This window comes from Oreochromis niloticus, linkage group LG13 (assembly GCF_001858045.2).
Source record: "Oreochromis niloticus isolate F11D_XX linkage group LG13, O_niloticus_UMD_NMBU, whole genome shotgun sequence".
In the NCBI taxonomy this organism is placed as follows: domain Eukaryota; kingdom Metazoa; phylum Chordata; class Actinopteri; order Cichliformes; family Cichlidae; genus Oreochromis; species Oreochromis niloticus.
The window spans coordinates 7,621,781-7,646,904 of NC_031978.2; the positions used below are offsets into that span (position 1 = coordinate 7,621,781).

The 25,124-nt window shown below is 40.9% G+C and overlaps 1 protein-coding gene across 7 annotated transcripts in view; it reads right to left on the reverse strand.

Annotated features, from left to right (window-relative positions):
- Positions 1 to 362: 362 nt before the first annotated feature.
- wdpcp (WD repeat containing planar cell polarity effector) overlaps positions 363 to 25,124 on the reverse strand; it is an 84,672-nt gene continuing 59,910 nt past the window's right edge. For 4 of the 7 annotated variants that reach the window (XM_005473662.2, XM_005473665.4, XM_005473661.4 and 1 more), the window contains 7 exons: positions 24,547 to 24,670; positions 23,401 to 23,464; positions 13,844 to 13,943; positions 7,903 to 8,008; positions 3,698 to 3,789; positions 2,180 to 2,211; positions 363 to 690 (listed from right to left, as the gene is read on the reverse strand). In XM_005473662.2, coding sequence (XP_005473719.1) covers positions 637 to 690; positions 2,180 to 2,211; positions 3,698 to 3,789; positions 7,903 to 8,008; positions 13,844 to 13,943; positions 23,401 to 23,464; positions 24,547 to 24,670 — 572 coding nt within the window. In that variant the 3' untranslated portion in view covers positions 363 to 636. The remainder of the gene's footprint in view (positions 691 to 2,179; positions 2,212 to 3,697; positions 3,790 to 7,902; positions 8,009 to 13,843; positions 13,944 to 23,400; positions 23,465 to 24,546; positions 24,671 to 25,124) is intronic. The other 3 variants (XM_019366558.2, XR_002064284.2, XM_019366560.2) reach the window with 3 other exon arrangements.

Sequence of the window (25,124 nt, forward strand, 5' to 3'; positions counted from 1 at the left end):
TGCAAAGTAAATAGATTACGATACAGTGAGGGATTAGGGCTCGCGCGGCGCTGTCAGATTAGTCGGTGAGCGCAGCGCGTCGACAGCTCTGACACGGCTATGGCTGCTGTTCAGGAAAGGGGCTCCGCGCGATGCTTTAAAGTCGCTGGTTGGCTCCCGTTCATGAATAAAACTGCGGCCTGTAATCTCGGCCAACACGCAAACACACACATCTACTCGGCACACACGCGCGTGCAGAGGAAGCCTGGAACATCCAATATCAGTGTGATGGGTGTATAATGGGAGTCTTTATTTTTTCAGGCTGATTAATGTAAAGGTTTTAAACATTTTCTGTTGTGTTTTTAAAGGAAGAAGCAGGTAAGTGTTTCCTTCAAAGGTTCATTTGGTTTAGACTTCACAAAGACACGAAATAAGCTGAATTCAGTGAATTTCATGTTTATGATTTGGCTGAAATTCACAAACGTACTATGACAGGTATAAAAAAATAAACTGTTTTCCATGTGTGGCTGTGAATGAGGGGACTTTTAAACCCTTTATAGATTAAGCTTCAAGCAAAGTAACTACTGTGCTTGTTATTGGTGAGATGTTGTGTCCCTCTGGGATTAATAAAGTCTTATCTGTTGTTCGTTAGTCTTTTCAAACCATCCCTAAATGAACCACATGCAGCATCCCGGGGTCGTCGTCATCATCCTGGGGAAGAAACAGAAACATCCCCCTTAATAAACATATTATATAAATATAAACATATGGATCTGCAGTCATATCTGGATTTATTATATTCATCATCCAATAGTTTGCTGACCAATTAATCCTGTAAAGACAATAAAAAGAACTAAGTGACCAATGTAATATCAAAAGTTATCAAATGTAATAAAAAAACCAGCATGTATTCATTTTTAATTTTTTAATATCTAAGTGGCTAATCACTGTAAACAGCAGTCCAATAAGACATCCTCCAGATATTCTTCAACTCTATTGCAATAACTTCTCTTTGTTTACTTTTATACATAAAATAAATACATTGTTTATTTAGTTCTCGTTACAGTTTATGAGTCTATAAGTTGAATTCATGCAGTTTGATCTATTATCAGCAACTACAGATTTAACCTTCATTTCAGTAATTAAGATAATTCAGGTAATAAAAGATTGACACTCACTGGCCACTTAATTAGGTCCACCTGTATAAATGACTCCAATGCAAGCAGTCACATTTATGACGTTACCACGCTGTCGCAAACGTGTCCTTTCACCTCACTGTTAGATAATGATTGCGTTTACAGTTAGCAGCTTCCAACCAACCAAATGTGGGGCAAAGTTTATGCGTTTATCTAGGACGATGTGGGAAATGTCACTGATGCTAAACAGCGACTGCTCTGGTTTGCATCACTCACGTGAAGCATGGATTTACTGATGCCCCAATTTTTCCGAACCATGAATGGAAGCTAAGGATTGTTTTTGCGATCTTATGCAACAGTCTTTCAGCCGCTGGTCTCACTGCTCATGATCTTGGGGTTTTACTGAGGATAAATCCACACAGCCACACTTTTCTAGTTGTTCACCTTCATGAATTACAGTCAGCTGAACTGTTGGTATGGTGGAGGACACCCGATCACTCCAACTGCATCATATTCAAAGGGTTTTGTAATATTCCAGGTTGAATTTAGAGCAGAGTACCTGCATTAGACTCCATATAACTATCAAGGTGTGCCAAACAGAGCGAGGCCAGTAGTGCACATTTAAGAACATCAGAAATTAGCGAATAAACCGTTATGGTTATAGACTGTCCATGCATTTTTATATAAAGTTTGTATAAATGACAATAAATAAAGTTATAAGTGTAACTCAATGATAGGATGGTTGTATTGGTTATTTTTCTACAGGTGTTACAATAACTCCTGTAGTGAGACTTTTTTAGCGCAGTAATCATGAAAATCTGCCAACACGACAGCACTGAAACACAGCGAGCTCTGAGTTAATGTGTCTTAATATGAGAAGCTGTGATTGCTTAAAAAAACTGTACATTAATAAACTCCTAAATGTCCTCATAACTGCTTGTAAATGCAGAGCATTATTAGCATTAATAAGTGTTTAGACACTGATTATAAATGCCAAACTTTGCACGTTTTTCTGCACTAAACTGCTTCTGCAACCTTGTTACTTCAACTATCAGTCAGCTTACATTCACTCCGTCTCCGTCAGCTCTGCTGCTTCCTGCAGAACAAAACGAAACGACAGAAAGCGTCTGAGAATGATGTTCGATGCTGCCGTAAACCAGCCATGACACTTGAAACAAGTACAACAACCAAACATTAGACATGCATAATCACACACGACAGCCCCACGGCGCGTAAACACACGCAGCTGAACGCCTGAACAGGTTACATGCTCGCTCAGCAGGTCGGACACGTCGCCTTTTCTGGGTTTTAACGAACGTAAACCGTTGTCACTCATGGCGATCTCTCTCGCTCTGAGCGCTGCGTTAATAAGGTTATGATTGACATTAAAACCCCAACGTGCATATACAGATATTTAAAACGGTGATGCAAATTCCCCTCAATAGCCTACAGTCCGGATTATGGAATGACAGAGCGATTTGATGCAGAGACAATTGCTAATCACCTAAAAAAGAAGAAGGAAAAAATGGAATTATTAAAATGGAGAGAGCAGGATGGAGGAGAGGAGGCAGCACAGCTACGAGAAGAAGAAGAAGTGATGTTTTCTTAATGGGTGTTTTTCCTAAATGACCAGTTAGTCATCTCAGACATCTGAGACGGGGAGAGCAGAGCACTCAGGCAACGTTTAGAGAATAAAAAGCAGGCTGAATGTCGCCGGAGAATTGCTGCGGGGCTTAAAACGTGGCCCTGACACTGAAATGCTGAACATTATTAGCTGCTCTTTAAAATAATGGGCACGCTCTCTCCATCAGCTGTTACTGGTGAAAGCACTTGTTGTCTTGTAGGTAGTTTGGGATGATTAACAGCAAAATGGAGGGTGGATTAATCTAAAGTGAAAGGAACGTAAACATAGTGGATTCAATTATTAGATGTGCAGTTTTGGCATAAATTCTAGATTTGGGAAGGGAAGGTAACTCGAGCCAGAAGGAAATCAGATGCTTTGTACAGGTATACGTACCTGTACAAATGAGAAAAATTATGTTGGCGTGACTTCTTTAAATAAGAAAGAGCCACAATAACGGGACACGGATCAGATCTTTAGCTGCCTGAAAGGTCTTCAAACATACACAAAATCATACACAAAAACTGTATTTCTCTGGTCATCATCTTCAGGTTAATCATTTTCTTGTTTTCATTATTCTATAAAGCATTTAATAAAGTCTGCTAGGTTTGCATCTAAACTCAGTCTAGATGTAAACCAGGTGAAAAATGATCCATCAGTCTATCCATCGATCAATTTTCTGCCACTTCTGCAGTCAGGTCAAAGGATGCTGCAGTCTAAGTAGAGATGCCCTGACTTCTCCTCTCCTTGGCCACATTAACCAAGATGTTGGAAAGACATCTAAAAAAAGCTAAACTGATTAAAAAGTAAAAAGTTTAGTGGACATCGATGTCACACCTAGCTACGGTTTCTTTACAAAAAGACAGGTTTCACTTTGTTTTTTACCAAAGCTGACTAGCAATGTCATCCTCTGAGAGGGTTTTGCTGGGTTTGCACTGTTCACTCATACCTGCAGACATACCTGTTTGTTTCAGCATCCTGAGCACGTCTGGGTTGACGGTCACATGTAAGGTCTCTGGTTGTTGTCTCCTCCGACTGGCTGCTCTATCAGCACTGAAGAACGAAAACAGAGCTGGTGACACACGTTTCATGTTGTTTAAAACTGAAAGAATGAGTGCATCCGTAAAACAAAGCACAGAATACATAATACCAGAAACATTATGATAAAGTAAATATGCTGTTAGCCTCTAAGGTGGCCTGTGGTTCTATATCTGGCATGAAACCATTAGCGGCAAATCCTGAAAGGCAGGGATCTTTAGACAAGCAGAAATCATCCATGAACCCTCTTATAAACCCAGCACTGATTTAGCAGGTCTGGACTCACTCACGAGCTTCTCCAGCTGGCTAACAGGCTAAGCTATGCAGTTTCAGGAAAAGCTCACTGCAACTGATAAAAAAGAGATTTCACAACAGATCGACATGAAGTGTGAAATCATGAGATTTTCTACTGGCCCAAAAAAGGAAGGAAGCAATGCAGACATTAAGCTTGCATTACTCCATGCTTTTAAGCAATACATTGATTTATAGAAAATAATTTTATTGAACATTTGGCTGTGGTTTGGAATTTTTTGGGCGTTCCTAAACCACTACTTTTTCCAGGATCCTGTCACTGGTTCATGTTTCATTCCCCCCTCTGAACCTCTCTGGTCACCACTGGTTACTCAAAGCACCTTATGAGCTTTGCCACCTCAGAGAGCTCCCATCCAATTATCTGGCTGTGATGATTCGGCCTTGTGAAAGCAGCGCAGGTCTTTACACCTGACTATTTCCCCTTGTCCAATTTTTCAACTACTATAGCTCTCTTATTTCATAAAAACTTTATGTATTTATGCATCTTGGGTTTGCTTTGTCCACTAAGGTTTTAAGTCTGCTTCTAGTTTATATTTCAGATAGAGATTTAATGAATTAAATGAATCTGAAACTTTAGTTAGTTTTACATCCCTTTGTTATGTGATGCATGAGTGTTTGGTTTGTCTGTTTCCATCACAGATTTAGATATACTCCACTGTTACTGCTAAACAAAAACTAAGGTGTTTTCTCTCTATAGCGTTACCAGAAGAAATATAAATGGTCGGTAAGACAGAGTATTGAACTGCAAGCAGATACTTCTCTCAACCCTTCAAATGTTCAAACGTGAACCTTTTTAGTTTTTCCTTTAAAGCTTTAGATTAGATCACACCAAGAAGTCACAGTCAGCGCATGTCATTTTTAACAATCATCATAAATTAAACTGCTAACGGAAATTCTCAGCTCTCTGTCACTCTGAATGCTCACAGTAACTTTGGCCTCCAGTAAGCAAAAATAAAAAAAATGAAATCTTGTATTCTCCTTCCTCCACTGACAGAAGACTGTGTGATGAGCGAGAGAGGCCAGCAGCCATCAAAGGAACGTTGGGACGCTTCCCAGATTTCCGTCTTGTTCTCTCTCACTTCGAGTCGGATTTGGGGAATGCGGCGGGAATCGGCGAGGAGCCCCCAAACTGCCATTGTGCTCGCCTTCCTCTCTTTCTCCGCTCTTTTCTCAGCGAGCCAAACGGGAAAACGCCTGCGCTATAATTCCTGCCCTACTCCATCTCAGCTAAGCTGTCACTGGCTTCACATGAGAAACAATGAAACTTCATCGGAGACCAGATTACAAAAGAGGAGGGGGGGTGGGGGGTGTTTCAATATAAAAATTGTTCTAAAGGAGGAGGAGGAGGGGGGTGTGCAATAAAAAAGCAGAAGCTTTGTCTCTTCCTCTCTGTGGCCATTATCTTTGGGGAGGTTTGGGGATCTGCTTTCTTAGCCTCTGTCAGCGGTGCAGGGGAAGACCTGGGGTAGTACGACTGGGCTTTTGGCTGCCAAATCGCCCTAACCCTCTTTACTGCTCTTTTTTCCCTCGTCTCGTTCCTTTTACTGTTTTTAAAAAGAGCTTAGGACACAGCATCTCTGTCTCTTCCCCTCTCTCGCTCTCTCTCTGGACCCAGCTTGTTTAAATTGGCCGATAGGAAAGGATTTGGGGTGGATGGAAGGGGCTTAGAGAAATGCAGAGTGGAGGGGTTGGAGGGTGGAGGGGGTGCAGCAGAGAGTCATCAGTGTTACAGTCAAACAGCCATGAAAAGCCTATGAGGATGAAAAGAACAAGAGTGCCTTTTTATCTAATGCACACAAATCCCATATAAATACTCCAATATGTTAGTTGGGGTATGACAAGGAAGGCCCCTCCATCACTTCCCCACCTCACCACCATCCCACAATAATAGAGCCGTGGATGTGGCTGTGTTTGTGTGTATGTTTGTGTGTGTGTGTGAGACGGAGAGGGATGCTTTCAGCGCGTCTTTAGTCACACTGTTTCAACATGTCATTCATGTGGACGATTGTATTAAACAATCACTCTGAAACACTGAGTTTGGTCTGCACTCTGGAGACTGAACCGTAGTGAAAATGGACTCTGGTGGCGTTTTAAAAATGTGGCTCCGGGTTCAACTCTGGGATCGCTGGAAGCGTAAGACCCGGAACTGATGTGGTTTTGACATTTGAAATGTCGCTGGGAGTGAAGGCTCTTAGGCTGCAGCTGGGTCATTTGGCCACAGACGCTCTCATACGATTCATGAGCAGACAATGCAGAACCTCTGGGGGAACGTAGCAGTGTCTGGATGCCTTATTTGTAGTGAGCTGAACTAAATATTTTGTTTTTATATAAATGGCAGCTCAAGTCAACATTTTTGCAAAAACAAAGTGTCAAATGATTATGACAGTATAGTATCGCCTGAATCTGTAACCTCTTAACACTATAGAAAGTTTACGTTTGTTTATCTGCCTGATCCACAAACGTATTGTGGTTAATTCTCTGGCACTATATGCACAGAGGGTAAGAAACAGTGTTATACTGTGTGTGTTTGGAAAGAGGTTAAAGCGATCAGCAAATCACGCTTCACCAAAACCTGTTGCTTCTTGTTTTTATCCAGAAGGACATAAAATACACTCACCGGCTACTTCGTTAATGCGAATATCTAGTCAGTCGATCACTCAGTGCATTTAAGCATGCAGACATGATCAAAGCGAGCTACTGAAGTTGTGAGCATCAGAATGAGGAGGAAAGGCAACTTAAGCAGCCTGTTTGGCACCAACAACCACCCCATGTTCAGAGTATTTTAGAAACTGCTGATCTGCTGGGATTTTCCCCACATAGCCATGCCTATGGTTTACAGAGAATAGTCTTAAAAACAGAAAATACCCAATGAGTGGCAGATATAGCACCAAATCACAACAACAGTCACCTCAAAGCACTTAATATTGTGAGGTAAAGACCCCACAATAATACAGAGAAACCCCAAACAATCATCCCCTTATGAGCAAGCACGTTGGCGACAGTGGGAGGGAAAAACTCGCTCTTTAACAGGAAGAAACCTCCGGCAGAACCAGGCTGACAGAGGGGCAGCCATCTGCAGCAACCGGTTAGGGGTGAGGGCAGGGAGACAAGACAAAAGGCATGCAGTGGAAGAGAGCCAGAGATGAATCATCACTCATAATTAAATGCATAATACTCAAATAACTGCTTGTTAATTGATGGTACAGGAGATTCACGTCATGGATGTGCAGTGGCCAAATCTGCAGCGACTATGTGATGTCATCTTATCTTTGAGGAGTGTTTCCAGCACCTTGCTGAATCTACGCCATGAGGAATTAAGGCAGTTCTGAAGGCAAAAAGCGATCCAACTCAGTACTAGGAAGGAGTATCTAATGATTGGCTGGTGAGCGTATGTACTAACATTAAAGGACCTCAGTCCAAAGCTTACAGCCTTTATTACAGTGTCATATGCACCACTTTGATAACCGCTGTCTGTTTACTGTCTTTTTCTAGTGCCTCTTCTCTGATGCCATCACGCATGTCCTGAAAAAGAGCATCTATGACTGATCAGGTATCAGCGTAAAAGCTGTCATGTCTCTCAGTCATTAAAAGGCAAGGTTTTGTAACTTTAATCTGATAATAGACTCTCCATATTGAAGCTTCAGCATTAGCGTGTTGTTTTTTAACCAGAATAAGGGAGGAGAATCTGGAAAATTTGCTTTGATATAAATATATAAAAATGGTTCTAGATCTAAGGATGTCACACCCCATTTGAAAACCAGTTTAAACAGATAACACTTGACAAATGTGGAACTGCACACGGAACATGTGACTTACTGTGTTGATGGGGAGTGTGGAGGGCCCGTTGCACTTTGCCTCCTCGCTGCCTGAAGGCCACTGAAGCTGGAACCACAGGCATCACTTCTGCCTCTCTGAAGATCTTCTTCAACACAAAAGACAAATATAAGGATTAGTGAGAGCAAAAAATTAATAAATTGACCCAGATTGTGTCACTGCTTTCATTATGGTGCACATATGCTAATAAACTGTGTGTGCTTCTCTGGCGTCAAAATGTTGCTCTGTTTATTGGCAGCTGCTGGTGCTGATATTTCGGTCTATAGCATGTTGCTAAGCCTTGCAATTTCTCCTCTAAATATGGTTTGTATAAACAACTAGGCAAACAGTGCCTGAGCGTCTTTTTCTGCTAATTTGGACATCAAACCTTGATCATCTTGTTTCTGATAAACACTCGATCCGAGTTTCTGAATTGAGACAAGATGTCAAACAGTAAACGGAGGATGTGCGAACAAAGCAGCCGACAGAGCAGAGAAGGAAGCAAGAAACAAACGCTGCTTTCCTTCAACACACACCGCAGCTAACAGGCTTTTACCGCAACAACCAAGAAGAGAGGGAAAGAGAGGGAGCGGGAGGGAGGAGGTGGAGAAGTGGATCTTCAGATAAAGCTCTCATCTCTTTGCCGGTTGAAAAGCCCTGCAGTCATGTCAGCCTTTGTGAGGGGGAGACAGAACGATCGGGAAACCAACTTGGCTTCTCCTCTTGGCAAAACGCTACTCAAAGGAAAAAGAGATAGAGGGGAAAAGAAAGGGGCCTTCCCTCGCACTTGTTCGCTACTCTGCCTCTCACAATGCTCTATCTATCCAAATCAGCACACTTGTCAGCCAGACAGCTATAAGCGATTTCCAATGCTGTTATAAAAAGGGACCATTTCTAAGCTGAAATGTGTGTTCTCTATTGTGCATTTATGTTTGTCTACAAGCGACAGCAGAACCTCTGTTCATTGGGACTTACAATGGATGCACATATGGGCCGTTTCCAAGTCTTAGACTGACATCCACCTTAAACAACCGCTCGATTTGGAAATGAGTCATTTTTTCTTTTTTTTTTGAAAACAAGTACAAAAATGAGTCAAACAATAGGAGGAGATGTATTCATCTTTCCAGTGTTATTTTTTTCAGTTCTGCATTGTGTGAAATAGCACATGGTGGAGATGACCTAGATGAGGTTTTTTTCCCCAGTTGCTCCTCAGGGAAACTGCAGCAAGTCGCTTTTCTGTCCTATAACTCAGGTAGCTGCAGATGGGTTTCAAAGACTCTTTGAGTTGGCACAGAAGACTGAGGCGGAGACATCTGGGCTCATGTGTTGCCTGTACCCTAAAAAAGGGTGATTCTGGAAGTCATAATCCTACTTCGATAATAAGACCAAAGTTTCAGCATCAAAATATACTAAAAGTACATAAAGGAGAAGTACCAACCACATAGACAGAGAAGGCAGCAACTGTAATATAGTGAAGTACTTGAATAAATGTAGCAAGTTCCATTTCATCCGTTCCCATTTAATTACGCCCTCATGCAATGGCTTTAGGCACTTTAAGTTTAACAGTACACTAATGACTTAGTGGGTGGTGGTGGTGGGGGCATCATATTTCAGGGTGGTCTGTGTCACCACATGCTTCCCTTTTGGAAAAGCCTTTCAGTATTTGCAGGTAATTTCAGGTGTAAAACTGCCTCAGGATATAACCTGAAAAGCAACTTGAATGATTTAACAGCTATTCTGACGTCTGACTAAAGGAAAGCAGTTTTAGGTTTGAGCAAAATTAGGCTTTAAGCTAATACATTCATTTAAACAAACAAAAAAACATAGCATCAATGAATGAAACTGCAGGGTGGAGAACAGCAAATAAACCCACTTACACACAGTTGAAGGAAAAGTTCAATATACTGTCTGGCTGAATATTGGTTTCTCCTTCAATGTTTTCTCCTTGTGCACCTCTGGACTCGCTTTATGGAAGTCCTGTTCTCACCACCTGCACACTGTCAAAGGCACAACCTGCAATTTGAATTTCTTTGTGGGGAAGAGGATGAAATTGTAGTGAGCCAAATATGGCTGTAGGTTGTTTGTGCTCCATGTTCTCCCTAAGACGGCTCAGCACGTTACACTAGAACACAGGAATGACAGTCTGACTGGTAAACAAATTTATGGTTCACAACTAAAAAAAAAAACCTCAACAAGAATACTTCTAACCTGATGCATCATCTTTAAGCTTGGATGCAGCAAACTTTGACTGAAAGCTACAGTTTGGTTCCTCAAACGATTCCACAGGACCAATCTATCATCATCAGTGATGATGAATCAATCTAAAGGCCCGGTGTAAGTAACGTAAAGAAAAAAAAAACAATCATTTGGTTTTTGTTTTTCTGTTTTTTTTTAAATGGATGAAGTTAGTTTGGTGATAGACTGGTAGCCTGTCCCTCTCACCCCGTGACAGCCTGGATAGGCTCCATCCTTCTAGACACAACCTTGAATTGGATCAGCAGTTAAGAAAACGGAAGGATGGATGGAATAAACTATAATTTTAAAGCAAGAAAACAGATGTGAACAAAATACCTACGTTGTTCAGTTAAATAGTGTCTTATACTGCTGTCTCAGAACAGATCCCCCACCATCTGTCCTAAAAAACGAAACAAAACTAACTAAATAAGTAAAATGTGTAACAGCTACTCCAGTGAAAGCTACTGCTGGCCACTCATGACTGAAATCCATACAGAGGGAGGAAAAACTCTTTCAAAGCTCAGAACAAAGCTGGGGTTAGGTCATGCTTATGCTTTTGTCATAACAACAGGTTGACCTAATAAAGGTCATTTCAGATTTCACAAACAAAACGAGCTGTTTTTAAGTTTCTCTTGAGCAGCAAGAAACTAGAATTGATCTGCTTTTAAACGACCACCAGAACACGTTTACACAAACGTGTGTCTGCTTGATTTCTATTGAGAACAAACAACTTTCAGTTTCTTAAGTGTTTGAACTGAATTTTTGACAATATGGGGCAAAGGTGACTGAAGCTGCACTGTGGGAACTTTGTGCATAGAGAGCATGTGACTGATGACACAGTCTGTGTTTAGTCATTGAGGAAGGAATCAGGAGGAGACCATGTGATGATGAGAACAACCAGACATACCTGCAGATGTTATTTATATTTCAACAGCAAACATCACCTTGATTAATTTGCAAAGCACATATTAGTACATGCAGGTACGGACTGAATTTAACTGAAAAACCCTGAAAGGCACCGAAACTCGAAGGTTGACTTCTTATCATTACCTTAAAAGTTAAAGTGGTTTCCTTAACAATCAGTCCGTTTACTGCTTCTGTTTTAGGGGCTTGCACATGCCTGATGATAAATGTGTGAGTGTGTCACAAACACGCCAGAGGCTGTGTTTGTGTGTGCGCACGCATGCATGTGTGTGTCTGTAAAGCGAGACTTGTTCACTGGAGCCCTCTGCTTGAAGCAAGCCACTCATTATTTATGACCTGGCTTTTCTGCTCTGTTAATATGCTGTCTGCTTGTCTGAACACCAACATACAAGGGGACACACGCTCTTATAAAATGGCATCAGTTTAACTGTCATCATCAAGGGCTGTGACAACACCTCAGTGTCATTATCATGAGTGTGTGTGATTTCTAAATGAATTCAGACCTTCTGATGGCTGACTGTGTCATTTTTAAAAAATCTATTAATCAAATACATTTTACTAAGAAGAAAAACTTATTTAAACTTAGTTATTTAATTTACAATATAATCACATGAAAACGAGTTTTTACAGGACTCTGTGCATGCAAGTTAACTCTTAATGTTGCCAAGGTCAGACCATGCAATGCTCAGAGAACCTGCAAAAAACCAAGAGGTACATTTCTCTACAGCCTCAATTATCATGCTAAACTGTAAAAATCATGACAGTAAAAGTAGAAAAAGACTGAACAAGTATGGACTGCTTGAAAGGGTTTTCCAGAAGAAAGCCTCGTCTCTCTAAGAACAACATGGCGGCTTAAGTTTGCAAAACTGCATCTGAACAAACTACAAGACTTCTGGAACAATGTCCTTTGGACAGAGGATACAAAAGTGGAGATGTTTGGTGTCACATTTGATGAAAACCAAACACTGCATATCAGCAAAAATACCTCATACCAACTGTCAGGATGGCCGTGAAGGGGTGATGATTAGAGCTTGTTTTGAAGCCACAGGACCTGGGCATCTTCCAATCACCGAGTCGACCATGTGAGGCCATCTGTGTGATAGATAAAGCTTGGCCGAATTTGGGTCATCTACAACAGAATGGCTGGAAAAAGAAAAGAATCCGTGTTGCGATGGCCCACTCCAGACCTCAACCTGACAAATACTGTGACGGGACTTTAACTATTTTTCTCTATACCCTGTGATTGTGGCACCTCAGTGTACATCAATAAAGACGGGTGTTGACGACCGCCAGTTTTTGGGTTTTTCCACAGGTAGCTGCAATTTGTATTGCAATGTGTATTATCCCCTTTTATGTAAAGACTTGCGATGTACTTTCTTTTTACTGACTTTATGTCCCATATTACGAAACTGCAAGTAAAATCTAGTGACACATAATGAAGCTTCAAAGCTGTAGAAACATCATCTACTGCTATGCAGCAACACAGAATAAGCTTTGAATCAAGTAGATAAGTTTGCACTGAATATTATGATTTTATTCAGTGAAGTTGTGAGAACTGATCAGGACCCAGACTTCTGACTGTGAAAGAAAAATATAGGCAGGCCATACAAACCAACGTTGTGTTTAATATTCATTAATTTCTTTGTTTTCTTTACTTTGGCAAGTTAATATTTGATGTTTTCCCTCTTCTTTATTTACACTTTATCTACACTTTCTTCGTTCCTCACTTGTTATTTATTTTCCCTTTTCACCCTCCTTCTTATTCCCGCTGTCATCCCTCCTTTTTCTTTCTCCCTTCTGTCCCTCTTGCTCTAAAGTGCTGTTGTCCAAGGATAGGACACGCTGCAGGTGATGGAGGCAAATCATCGAGGACATAATTAAGAGGCTTACGAGGAGGAGTGTGCGTTTTACGCATCACATTTGAAATATATAAAAAAAAAAAAACTGCATGCAAACAGGCCTCACAGTTAGACAAGCGCTCATTTTCATTCACAGACAAACACACAGACACTCAGCCGTAGGGGTTTGACCTTATACAGTCGAGTTAAATACCTCTCTTGCTTCATTTGGATGTCTGAGTACACACACACACACGCACAGCCTTCCAGTGTGTTTTAAGCACCAATGAAGGACTCATCCGACATGTTCATCTAGTTCCCTCACAAATTTGAATGTAGTCTGCTCACCCGTTGGCCCTCAAAGCTTCTGTGAGGAGTTGTGTGTGTGTGTGGTGTGTTTTTGAGTGTGTGTGTGTGTAATCAGGAACGTAGCTTGATCCCCTCTGGTATGTGCTTTCGGGAGTGTTTGTCAAAGGGCAGCAGCAGAGGCTGAAAATGACAGAAAAGCTGGGCCTTTCCTCCTCTTGCTGGCGTCAGACTACATTTCATTAGCCTGACATTAAAGACTTTGTTTTATGGGACGTTAAATGTATAAAACTTAATCTTGAAACATCTACGCTGAAAAACTGTGGGGGTAAATTTTAATTGTCCACTGTGTAGTCATCACTTTATTTCATTTGTGACAAATATTTCCTGCAGAATCTCACTTCTGCTCATTCTTATATACCAACTGAGCACATGTTTTCAGAGTTTTGACACGGCTATTACTCTGGCAAGCATGATTCTCCTCTGTACTGTTAAAGGAAGGTTAGAGCCTGAGAAAAAAATCTGCTGTTAGATGTGAGTTACCGAGGTTATCAGGTATCCACCTCCCATTTCAGATGTGAGGAGAAATAACGAGTCACATTTGGTGTCTTTTGGTTAGACATGATGATTACTTTTCTTACCGTTGCCTGCAATGGTCCAGGCCTCGATTTCATTAGCTTTCCTCTTGGCCACATCTGCTAGCACCAGCTCGCCCTTATCACTGGCAACATAATGGAGGTCCTTTGAAGGTAATGCAAGAAAGAAAGAAACGTGAACGTTAATCTAAAATGAATCTAGGCTCAGATGACAATAGGGTTTTTTTTTTATTTGAGGGGTTTTGGGTGGGGGAGACGCGGCATTTTGGCGGGAGAAGGAAGAAACAGATGAAATGACAGGGGGAAAAAATGAACCGTTTGAAGCCCAACATCAGAAGGAGCACCGGTTTGGATGAAATGCCGGTTCCTCAAAAAACTTTGAAATCAGCCTGCTTGCGCCCCGCACCATCACCAACCTCCTGCACACACACGCGCACACACAATCACGCCCGCTTCCCTGGTTTTGAACTACGGAGGATGTTATCAGTCACATTTCAAAAGTGTGAGAGGAGACGAGGGACTGTTCACCTTTCAGAAACGCTGGTATTCTCTCTTTACGGAGAAACATATCCAGCTGAGCACATTACGATATCAGCCCGCGACAATATTGGAAACAGCATGTATCCTCTGTATCTCTCTGTTTGAGTCTCACATGGCCACAAAGATGGAGATAATGTAGCTAAATGATGTCTGAGGGTGGCTGATTTGAAGCCCAGCGCCGCCACATATTCATTAACAACCACACTGAGTATTACATCTGCTTCTACAAGTGAGGCAGAGGTCAATTCATTATTTATTAAATTGTGGAAAAACACAAAAATATCTATATTTTCTTTTAAGTGATGTGGTTCGAAAATGCCAGAAACAAATAAAATAAAGGAGGTGCTTCTAGCATTTTGCAAAGGGCCTCTATCCTTAGAGCCACACGTTCTGTGTCCAGGTTACAAAAACTCAATTGGTGCAGATTTATTGAAGGTTGTCCAGCCTGATACATTCAGAGAGACGTTTCTGTTGATTTGGAAGAGACGCAGCTGAGACGTTCTCATTTGCAATTTTCATCAGATTGAAGTAAAACAGTAGTTTTTTCCCCGGCATTTTTTTCTCTAAATCACACTCAGGATTGATAATGAACAAAATGAGACGTGTTTCTAAATCCTCCCATTCAAAGAGCCCGAGCTTTTCATCTTCAAGCTTACAGTTTTGTTATGCACTGAAGTTAAAAGTAGAAACTCCAAACAATAGCTGAGGTCTCAACTTTATTTTCCCTTTATGAACTGTCTGAATTTGACCAACATCCAACATTTTTGTACTGTTTTTTTAACTATATGTCACATCAGATATTCGTAATTGTCCTCTTGGTATCTAATGAAGTTAATACATTAATTACCTTTAAATACCCACTGCTTGTTATCGTTTCACTTGTTTAAACAATTAAATTAGACAATTTTTTTTTCTGGACTCTTTGTTCTTTCGGTTGGTTGGTTGTTTTATGTTATTAGGTTTTCCATTCACTGTATGAATGCTTGCTTGGACCACCTTGAAAACAGAGGCATATTTCGCAAGAGGTTTTATCTAGAAATGATAAATACTAAAAAAAAAAAGGTTTATAGTGTAGAAAGACCCTGGAAGCTCTGTATTTGGTTGTGTTTGTTCACTTTGTTTTGTCAAATTGTTTTCAGGCATTTTCTTAATTTGCATGTGTGTTAAGCTTTCAGGGACACCCAATTAATCAGACTTTTTGGATATCAAAGGCAAATACAGCATACTATAATGATCAGTCTATAGATAATTTGCATGCATTTTGCGAGTGAAGCAGCTTAGTTCATTCAATTAATTTCAAAATAAAAGGAAGAAAGCTTTATGCTTCATATCCTGCACGATGATCACTTGTTGTACATTTGTGAGGGCAGATGTTAAAGGTTGGCTTTGTTGTTTTCATGTAAAGACACTGGAAGCGTGATCATCATCACCATGTTGCTTCAGTTGTTGCATCCTGTGAATCTGGCAGCAACGCTGCTGAAAAGGCCAAATATACAAATTATACAAATGTGAGAAAATGTTAAAGTCTGCGCAGTAGTAATGGTAGAACCTCTGTAACATTCAACCTCTTGAATTGATTGAAGTGGGAGTGAATCAAACCCTCATCCTGGCACCCCACGAGGGCCGAGTGAGAGTCGCAGGGTTTCCCCGGGCTGAGTGCAGGGCCTGAGGCTCCATCAAAGGGTACAGCGTGTTAAGGAAAGTCTTCCGCCTCAGCGACATCACAGGACATCACTGCCGTGACTCAGGGCTCGCCATGGATAACCCTCAGCTGGCTAAAGCCAGCCCCCAGCTGAGTCTGCACCCGGCCCTAATACCCCCATATTGTAACCCAGCTTTTGTACCCCCAGAGGAAAGAGAGAGGGGGGTGCTGGTTTCCAAAAGAGGTGTGGAGCAGAGAGGGATTGAGGCAGACAGAGAGCGAGAGTAAAGGGGAAAGAGAGTGGGAGAGAGGTGCTGAAATTGAGGAGTATGAATGGGAACAGATTGGGTAATTATAGTGTGGTGCCTGGCCTCTGTGGCGAAGAGTTAGGAGGAAATGTGAAAATGGCCGACAACAAAATGGCCTCAAAAGAGCCTAAATCGGCTCCCAGGACTGAGGTGGCCAATTGAGCCCCTGTGAACGAGGAGACATGGCCCCTCAATTAGATATGAGTGAGGCTTCTTAATTGATAACAAACAGAGCAGCACAAGATTAAACAGACGAGGAGGGAGAGGAGGCAGTACAGTGAAATGATGGAGAGGCGCGTGAGTGAGAGAGCACAAGGAAAGGGAGAGGGTGAACAAGACGTAAAAAGACGAAAGGGAAGCAAAACTCACAACAACAAGGAGAGAGAGCGAGAGAGAGCGGGAGCGAGCGACGGGATGACAGACAGAACAGAACAATATGAACATTTGATGTTGGGGCGCTTTATTCCAGCTTAGCCCCTCATAATGCTGTCTGAATCTGAGGAAAGAGACCCAGAGAAAGACGAGTGAACAAATGCGAAACGATAGAGAGACAAACTGAGAGCTGGAGAGCGAGAAAGAGAGAGAGGAGTATCAACCCGACTAAGAAGGGATAACAATAATACTGCATATAAAACCATCAGATATTACACCTCTTATTCCCCAACGCTCAAACGCGACACTAATCTTATTTATATAAGAGCTTTAGGGGTTGCAGCGAGCCAGCTAACTGCACCGATAAAGAGGGGCGTTTTAGTGGGCCATATTTGGGGAGTAGAGGGGAGGGAGGTGGTGGATGCTAAGAGCCCGATATTGCCTGATATTTGGGTTACTTCCAAATAAATGAGGGATTAGGTTAACTGGCACACAGCAGCGCTTACAGCACATTAACTGACGGGCTCGTGTCCGTATGTTTGCAGTGTGACGTGTTGGCTTTGGACTCAGGATCGATGAGAATGAGCATACACAAAGTGCACTGCACTTTTTTTAGGCAAGCATGTGTGCACAAAAGCTTATTATGGAGTGATAACAGCATATAAACTCAGTGTCCTATGGATGTGTGGCCTTTTGCAGAGACTGCAAAATAATTCTTCCATCAGATATTTGCAGATTTTTATTTCTTCTGTAATTTTCATTGAATTTTAGGGCTTTTTCTTCTTGTTACAAACTTTACAGTTTATTCTTATAAATCAATGCCTATTTTGACATCAAACTAATAACCGAATATGAATGTATTCTTATTTACTACCCACCTTTTTCAGCTTTTAATAAAAGCAAATCAAGTGGGCGCATACGAACAACACATCACTTGAAAAGCAATGGGTTATTGGTATATTTGCAGTACACACATATTCCACTCATACATTCAAATTGCAGCATTACACGTAAAGGTCAGTTTGATCATGTGGTTTATTTCTTGTAATACCTGGCATTTGATAGCTCTGTGAATTCCAGTGATGCACCTGTGAGCCCGGAGTCAAAATGATGATGGTCATTTATACACGTCTGAAATCTCAACATGCAGGGATTAGTGAATGAGTACGGGCACAGCTTTTGCTCTTTGATTCATGGGGGTGGCATTAAATCCTGATGATTACCTCTGAAGCAGACATACTGGAAAATATCTACCTGCACCTAGTCGGCTATCCCTGGTGATAAACACACACAAATAGCTGTGAGTCCTACAAGTTCTAACTAAATAATAAAGTGCATTTTGAGCTCACGTGATTTCTGAAATGTTTAAGGACACAGTTATCCTTTACCGGCTGCCAATGAATATTCAGTTAAATAGTGAGAAGAAGCCTGGACAAAACTCCACCCACCCAATTCTACCAAAGATCGTCTAGTCATGACATATTTAAAGATGTCCCTTTAAATATGATTGAAAAATGAAACGTGAAAAGTCATTTGGTTAAGGCTATTAAAAAGACTCCTTTCATATCTAAATAGTACATTGCACTCAGGACTAAGATCAGGTTAAATTAAGTTAAAGTTTAGTAGAGGTCTAGACTACATCACAACTAATATGCAAAAATGAAACAGAGAGAACAATGGCAGAGGCTCACATACGACCTATGATACATAAGTATTCATAGTGCAGTGTGATACTGTTAATCCAGAAGATCAGTAAAGTTTAATTACAACTTTCCAATCAGACTGGTGATTAGTAACCACATTTTCTGGAAGAGACCTGATAAACATACTATATCTACTTTTCTCTAGGTGTCACGCACTTCCTAATTCCTTCAGCCGCCTATCGAAGGTTGGAGGTGTCTCAGACTTCCAGGACTGCAGCAGAATTTTTCTTGCTAATAGTGGTAATAAGGAAATGGCCTGAGCCTCACAATGATCATTCACACTGCTTAAATCATCAACCCTGAATACTGCTGCAAAAGAGGAAAGGAAAAATAGAGTTTGGTGAAAAACTCAAATAGGTGACCCAAAAAAGTCTGCACACAGAATAAACCGATAGGATAGGTTTCCTTGCTCTGTTGATATAGATATACTATAGAGCTTCCAAGCATTTTTCCTACACTTCGTCAGTAATCTCAGGAACAGTTCTACTTGCCAATCTGCAAGACTTTATTTGTTTTTATTACAACATATTCATTGGTTGTCAAATGGTTGTGATCAGATAGCCACACAACATCCAGTCATTTATGTGACCAGACTGGAAAAGCATTGGCACTTTTCTAGTCTCACTTACCTCTCAAAGCAGTTTATGCTACTAATCACACATTCGTACAGTGCTGTATTCTCCACCACTCATCCACAACCGGCTTAGAATCACCACTCATCCAAACATACATGTCTCTGGAAGAAAAAATGCACAAACTCTGCACACTGACTGGAATCAAACCAGGAACCTTCTTGCTATGAGGTGATAGTTTATTGTGTGAGCCTATGCACAGTCAAAACTTAACCTTCAGCACACCAAACTTAATATTACCAAGCAGCACATTTGCCGAGGTGCTGAAGAGGAAGAGATGTCCTTTCAGTTTTCAAACAGATCTACATGTAAATTGTTTTTTGGAAATCTTATCAATGATGTGAAAAGATGTCTTTTCACCTTTTACTTTTTAACCAAATTAGTTTTTGCTGGTGGTACAAACACATGCACACAAAAACATATTAACAACCTGACATAAAGTTTAATCCTCTGTACATGAGCGTATCCGTTTCACATTTGTTTCCTGACACATCTGCTATCCAGGAGTCTTGTGTTTGACTTCTATCTGATAGGCCTTAAGGACTTTAATTGTGCTAATTGCTTATCTGAGCAACAACAATGAGCTTACTGCCAAAGATGTGCAATTCCTCCTCCACCTACAGCACTGCCAAGCCTGGCATCAGATAGGAGAGGAAGATAGAGGGTGAACCGAAAACATGCAGCTCGCCTTACTGCTTGTGTATCTAACAAGAAAAAGTACAAGCCCTCACTGGGGAACAAAAGAGCCGGCATCAGATTTCGGCTATCACACAATTTGATTTAATTAACAAGCTACATCAAGAGCCAAAAGCACCCAGGAAGAGAAGAAGAAGAAAAAGGGGAGGTGGTGGGGGAAAAGAAAACTTGACTTGGCTGACGAATGACCTAATTGGTTACATTATCGACTCATTATCAAAGGCTAATTAGGGAGCTACTAAACAGCATCAATTATTTTTTAAAAAATGCAAACGACTCAGTAACCCCCACTACCAACTCTTCATACACCCCACCAACCTCCACCACCACCACCAGTTCCTCCTCCCCCTCAATTTAGCCCGACACAAGTGTTTCATTTTAACAAAAGGTTTCTTCTTTTGGGGAAAAAAGGCTTAGAGGGCCTCTATTGTTAGCTGGGAAACAATGGGGCGAGAGGGGGTGGGGGTCTGATGATAGAGGGGGTGTATCATGCTGAGCATTTCTAGAAGAGGTGAGCATGTTATCTGTGTGCATGTGTGTGCTCTTTACTAAGTCGACGGTGCGTTATTGAGTTCTATGGGCGAGTTTGGTAGTTAAAAAGAGTTTGGCGAAGGTGGGGGTTGCCCTCATTAACCTCCTCCACCTCGACTCGATCAGCAAACCAGCGGGTTAAAGCAACAACACAACCTAATTAGACCGAAGGACAGAGCGAGGGGTGAAATGTCAACGTCCTCCTTCTCTCTTTCGCTCTTTGTGCACAATGAGGTGCTGCTCTCTTGGTCGCTGAGGCAAAAAAGTGCTTGAAAAAGATTGTTGTGACTGAGCCTGAACTTTGTTACAGATCCAGCATGACAAGGACTTGCAATTATCTGTTAAATTTGGTGAGAATTCCCATAATGGGCCACCACAAAGGGATCCACAGATGCTTAGTAATTCTGTCTCTGAAATTTGTTTGTAAAGGAAAAAGAAAAAAGGAGAGTAAAACAGGGCAGTCAAATGATGTCCAAGAGCTTAGAAAGATGTCACCTCTGCAACATAAACACTCCCTATGCTGAATTTAAAATCAGCATAACAAACGAATCCATAAAAACAGCTCCCCCACATACATCACTTTTATATTTAGATCCATTTATCTCCATGCGTAGATTTTTTACATTTACTTTCCTCAAACAAGAAATGAGTGACCTGGCTCCACAACCATACCCATGAAATCTCGCCGAGTCCCGAGAGCCAGTGGACACTGACACAACGGTACCAGATAAAAATCACACCAGCTTCACACAATCTGGCTTCAAGGTCACGTTCTGTTTGCTGCTGTGATCCAAATCCTCTCTGTGAGGGAAATCGCTTTTTTTTTTTTTAAGAAAAAAAAGAAAAAGCCTCATTTTACCAGTTAGTAATACAGTAATCATAAATTTTGTGATTTAACCAGTCTTGTCTGTTTAGGGCAACATTACTCAAAAAGGTGTGTGGATTTTTACCAGAGATGAAGCTTATTTAGGAAGGCTTCTCTATCACTGTGAGGGCCACATTGTTTATTGTGTCCCTTATCTTTTCAAATACATGACTAATTATAGTCGCTAAAAATGGGAGCTATAATCTTGATGTTTTTAAGAAAATATGGCAGACAAATTTAGAGCAATGATAGAGGTATGTTTTACAATCATGTTTTGCAATCACATTAGTGCTTCTGACTAAAGATAGATTATCATGTCTGCATCGAATCATTTTTAAAAAAAGACGACAGAAGAAGATTGTGAAAGTACATGAAGCTTTATGGAAAATATGGCAGAGGCTTTCTGGACTGATTTTCTTGACCTCTACTTTGCTGACAGTACAGGCCGCCTTCCGCTCGGGCTGATTTGTCCTGTAACTGACTCCACCCATCAAAGCCAGTTCATACCCTTCACTGAAATGTATTATGATTACAGCTTTCTCTCCCTTCTCACTCATCTGGACACAGTTTCGTCTCTCCATCCATCATTTTTGTGTTACATTTATCATTTAGTTTTCCATCTACACCACAGCCTCCTCCCCTCTCCTCTCTCCCCCCCTCTTTCCTTTGCACTCTTTCAAGGTTCACAGGCTCGACTCCACCTTTTCAATTCGGCTTCCCAGCAGCACTACTTAGTGGGGAGGGAATTGGAACCAGTGCTATCAGTGTGATTGAGGGACCAAGAGGAGTGTGTGTATGTGTGTAAGAGGGTCTGTATTAATGTCTGGGGTGTTGGTGAAGCATGGAGCAAAGGGGGCCCCATGAAAAAGGGGGTCAAACACATAGGAGCATTTCAGCGTGGAGTGGAAGAAAGACCGAGTTAGAGCGAAGATGAGAGGAGAGGAAAAGGCTGAGCTGAGGCCGTGGAGGTTGTGAAAAGATAGAGGCCCATACTGAGATCACACCTGCTCTCTGACACGCAACACACACACACTTGTATGGGTTACAAGTCATGTGCAAATGAAAGTAACAAGGGTGCAACAGTGAATGAGCAATTATAATAGGTTTTATACCAGTGGAAGAGCTGCAGAGAAGCTCCCTATAGCGCATGAGTCAACATCTAACCCTCAGGAGTCCATCTAGAGCAGATACACCAAACATGTTTTATTTCACTAACATAATCTAGAGTAAACATGTAAAGAAGACCTGAGGAAAAGGTTGATGTACACAGATTCCAGAATGTTTTTTTACGAGACTCAAACTAAGAAAAGGCAGAAAGGCAAGCTTAAACTAACTAGTTAACAGTTATCAGAGCTCACGACTGTTTTACTGTAATGTTATGAGCGATTATGATTAAGAATTTTCAAATATTCATTGGTGTCCGTTCATTCATTTTTACGTGTTGGGTTCCTTGCACCTTAACACTTTCTTTAAAAGACAAAAAAGAAAAGATTCAGAGTTCAGAGGTATTTATAAACAAAAACAGGTATTGAATGAAGAAAAATGGAGGTAAGCATGTTACATGTCATGAACAGGGTCTCACGATACACGATCCCCAAATGATGAGATTTGCAGAAAACAGGTTAAGTCCATGCAGTGGTAATTTGGACTATAAATGCAAGAAAGAGATCTTTTAAAGATGTTTGGTACATGCTATCCCATCCTATTTTCACTGGCTTAGTTTAAATATCATATAATTTTTAAAAGCTCATGGCATATATTTTGAATTTTATACTCTAGCTCAAAGGTTTCTAAATTTCAGAGATATTATATGTGTACCGTAGTTTTTTAATCCCTGTTAGCTAAAAGCTTATGGTTCAGATTCTGCTAAACACTCAATTTCACACAGTTCTTTCTACTTTTGGATCTGCATGATGTCAGAGAGAGACAGGATATCCTTATATGGTCGTCTCAGATGCACAGCTTTGGCTGTAAGCAACCCACTTGTTGGGTAAATAGTCTGTTTGTGAGCAGCAGTCACTTTAAAGTAAGTTGGCTTGACAGGAAGATGGTCTAAAAAGAGCTATAAAACCGATCAGCAGCACCAAATGCCAGTTAAACATAAACATGGACTATTTTGAATCTTGAATCATTGGCTATTTTCATTAGTTCATTTGTTAAATTAGTTGATAATTAGTGTCCATGGAATTATAGATTTTATTTAAGAAAAAAAAAAAGGCTTTCTTGTGGATTCTGTTTTGATGTCAATAACCCTTTTTGTGACTCTTTTCCCCCTCAAGAAAGCACATAAAAGGAAATTTTCTTTCTACTCACCATGAATAAATCTCTGGCTTCTAAATCTATAGCGAGGAGGAAGGCCTTCTCGAAACGCTGGTGCCTGCAGAGAAAAAAGGAGACAGTGAAAAAGAAAGAAAGACAACACCGTGAACATGAAAGCAAAACAATCATCAATCTAAAAATACATGCTTTGAATGAAAATGTATAGTTAAATAAGTCTAAGGTACATTTACGTGCTTGCTTTGGTCTGCACGTAGACACACGCCTCAATACAGACATGCACATGCACCTCTGCATTCAACGCTGTCAATAATTGAACTGAGAATAGCGAGCTCTTTTCCTATTATCCAGAATTAAAGCTGGGAGAGAGAGCTGTATCTCCCAGTACAAAACACCTCAACTTTCCCCGTCTACAGCCGACATGAAACAAACAAACACAAGCGGAGAGAGGAGGTGCAGGAAGGGGGGGGGGCTTCCTTCATTTGATGTTGATGGAGAGAAAAAGAATGCAGGTAGGTGATAAGAGAGGAGAGGACGAGGGATGCCAAACAACGCTCCAGCTCGGCTACAGAGGAGGAAAAAGAAAGAGAGGGAGAGGGAGCGGGAGGTAATTGCAGGATGGAGAGCAGTGAGCAGCAGTGTGTGGGAACAACAGGGTCTATTTCAGTCAAACAGGCGTTTCAAAAGGCTCTCATGGCAGAAGGGAAAATGAAACAACAGTCTAAACAGGTGCATGTGTGCTCCTTTGCCTTATGAATGACTCAAAGCTGCATCAGCATGTGTGTGCAATGAAATTCAAAAGCTATTCCTGTTTTAGATTTTTTTTTAAAATAGCAATAAAGAGAAGGAACTAAGCAGTGTTAAATTGTTTCTGAAAGAGGTTTTTGGATATTATTTCTTATTCTGATTCTCCACCCTGTGCTGATAAACTGCACTAAATGTTCTGGTAATCCCTTAAAAATAGTCTGTGCATATATTTGTCTGTGCAAAGTCTTCAGAGACCTGGAACCTGATTGAGGAACGCACTCTTAATGCTTTTACTTTTTAGATGTCTATATTTTATATTTCAGGACAGCTATAGAAAACCCTGTCCTTGACCCCTTGAGGACATGCACAAAGTAAATTTCTCCCTCAGTGCATTTAATTAAGACCACAGCAACAGCACAGAGTGAGTGGTGTTACCTGAGGAGGTGGTGAAAAAAGCGGCGGGCGTATTTGCTGATTGGCTCCCTGTACTCCAGTATCACTGTATCAGAGAGAGGCACAGGTGGGGCATAAAACACACCCAGAGCTGCTTCTAGCTGGGCTACAGACAGATCAGAGAGACACACAAAATTAACAAATGCATGTGATGTTTGCATTGAAGTTAGCCAAGAAGGTTTAAGGATGTGTGTTTTTAAAGCTAACAATGTAAAATCTGTTGCTCTTCTGCACAAAAATGAGATTTATATACATCTTCTAAAAAGAGAGACAATGCCAAATCAAAGGCTCACTGACTAAAAGCCAGTAACAGCAAAACTTAACAACTAAATGACAGGAAACTAAGATTTGAAAGAATAACATCCAAAATATATAAAAATATATCAAATATATCTAAGCATTCATAAGGTACACGTCATAAAATGTACACGAAATAAAAGGTAAATCAAAAATCTTCAAGCACTGAAAGTCGACAGGTTAATTTACACTCATGAAATATGACAAGCAGCAATTTCGATTTGATAAGCATCACCAGGAAATGTAAAACCAATCAAAGCCAC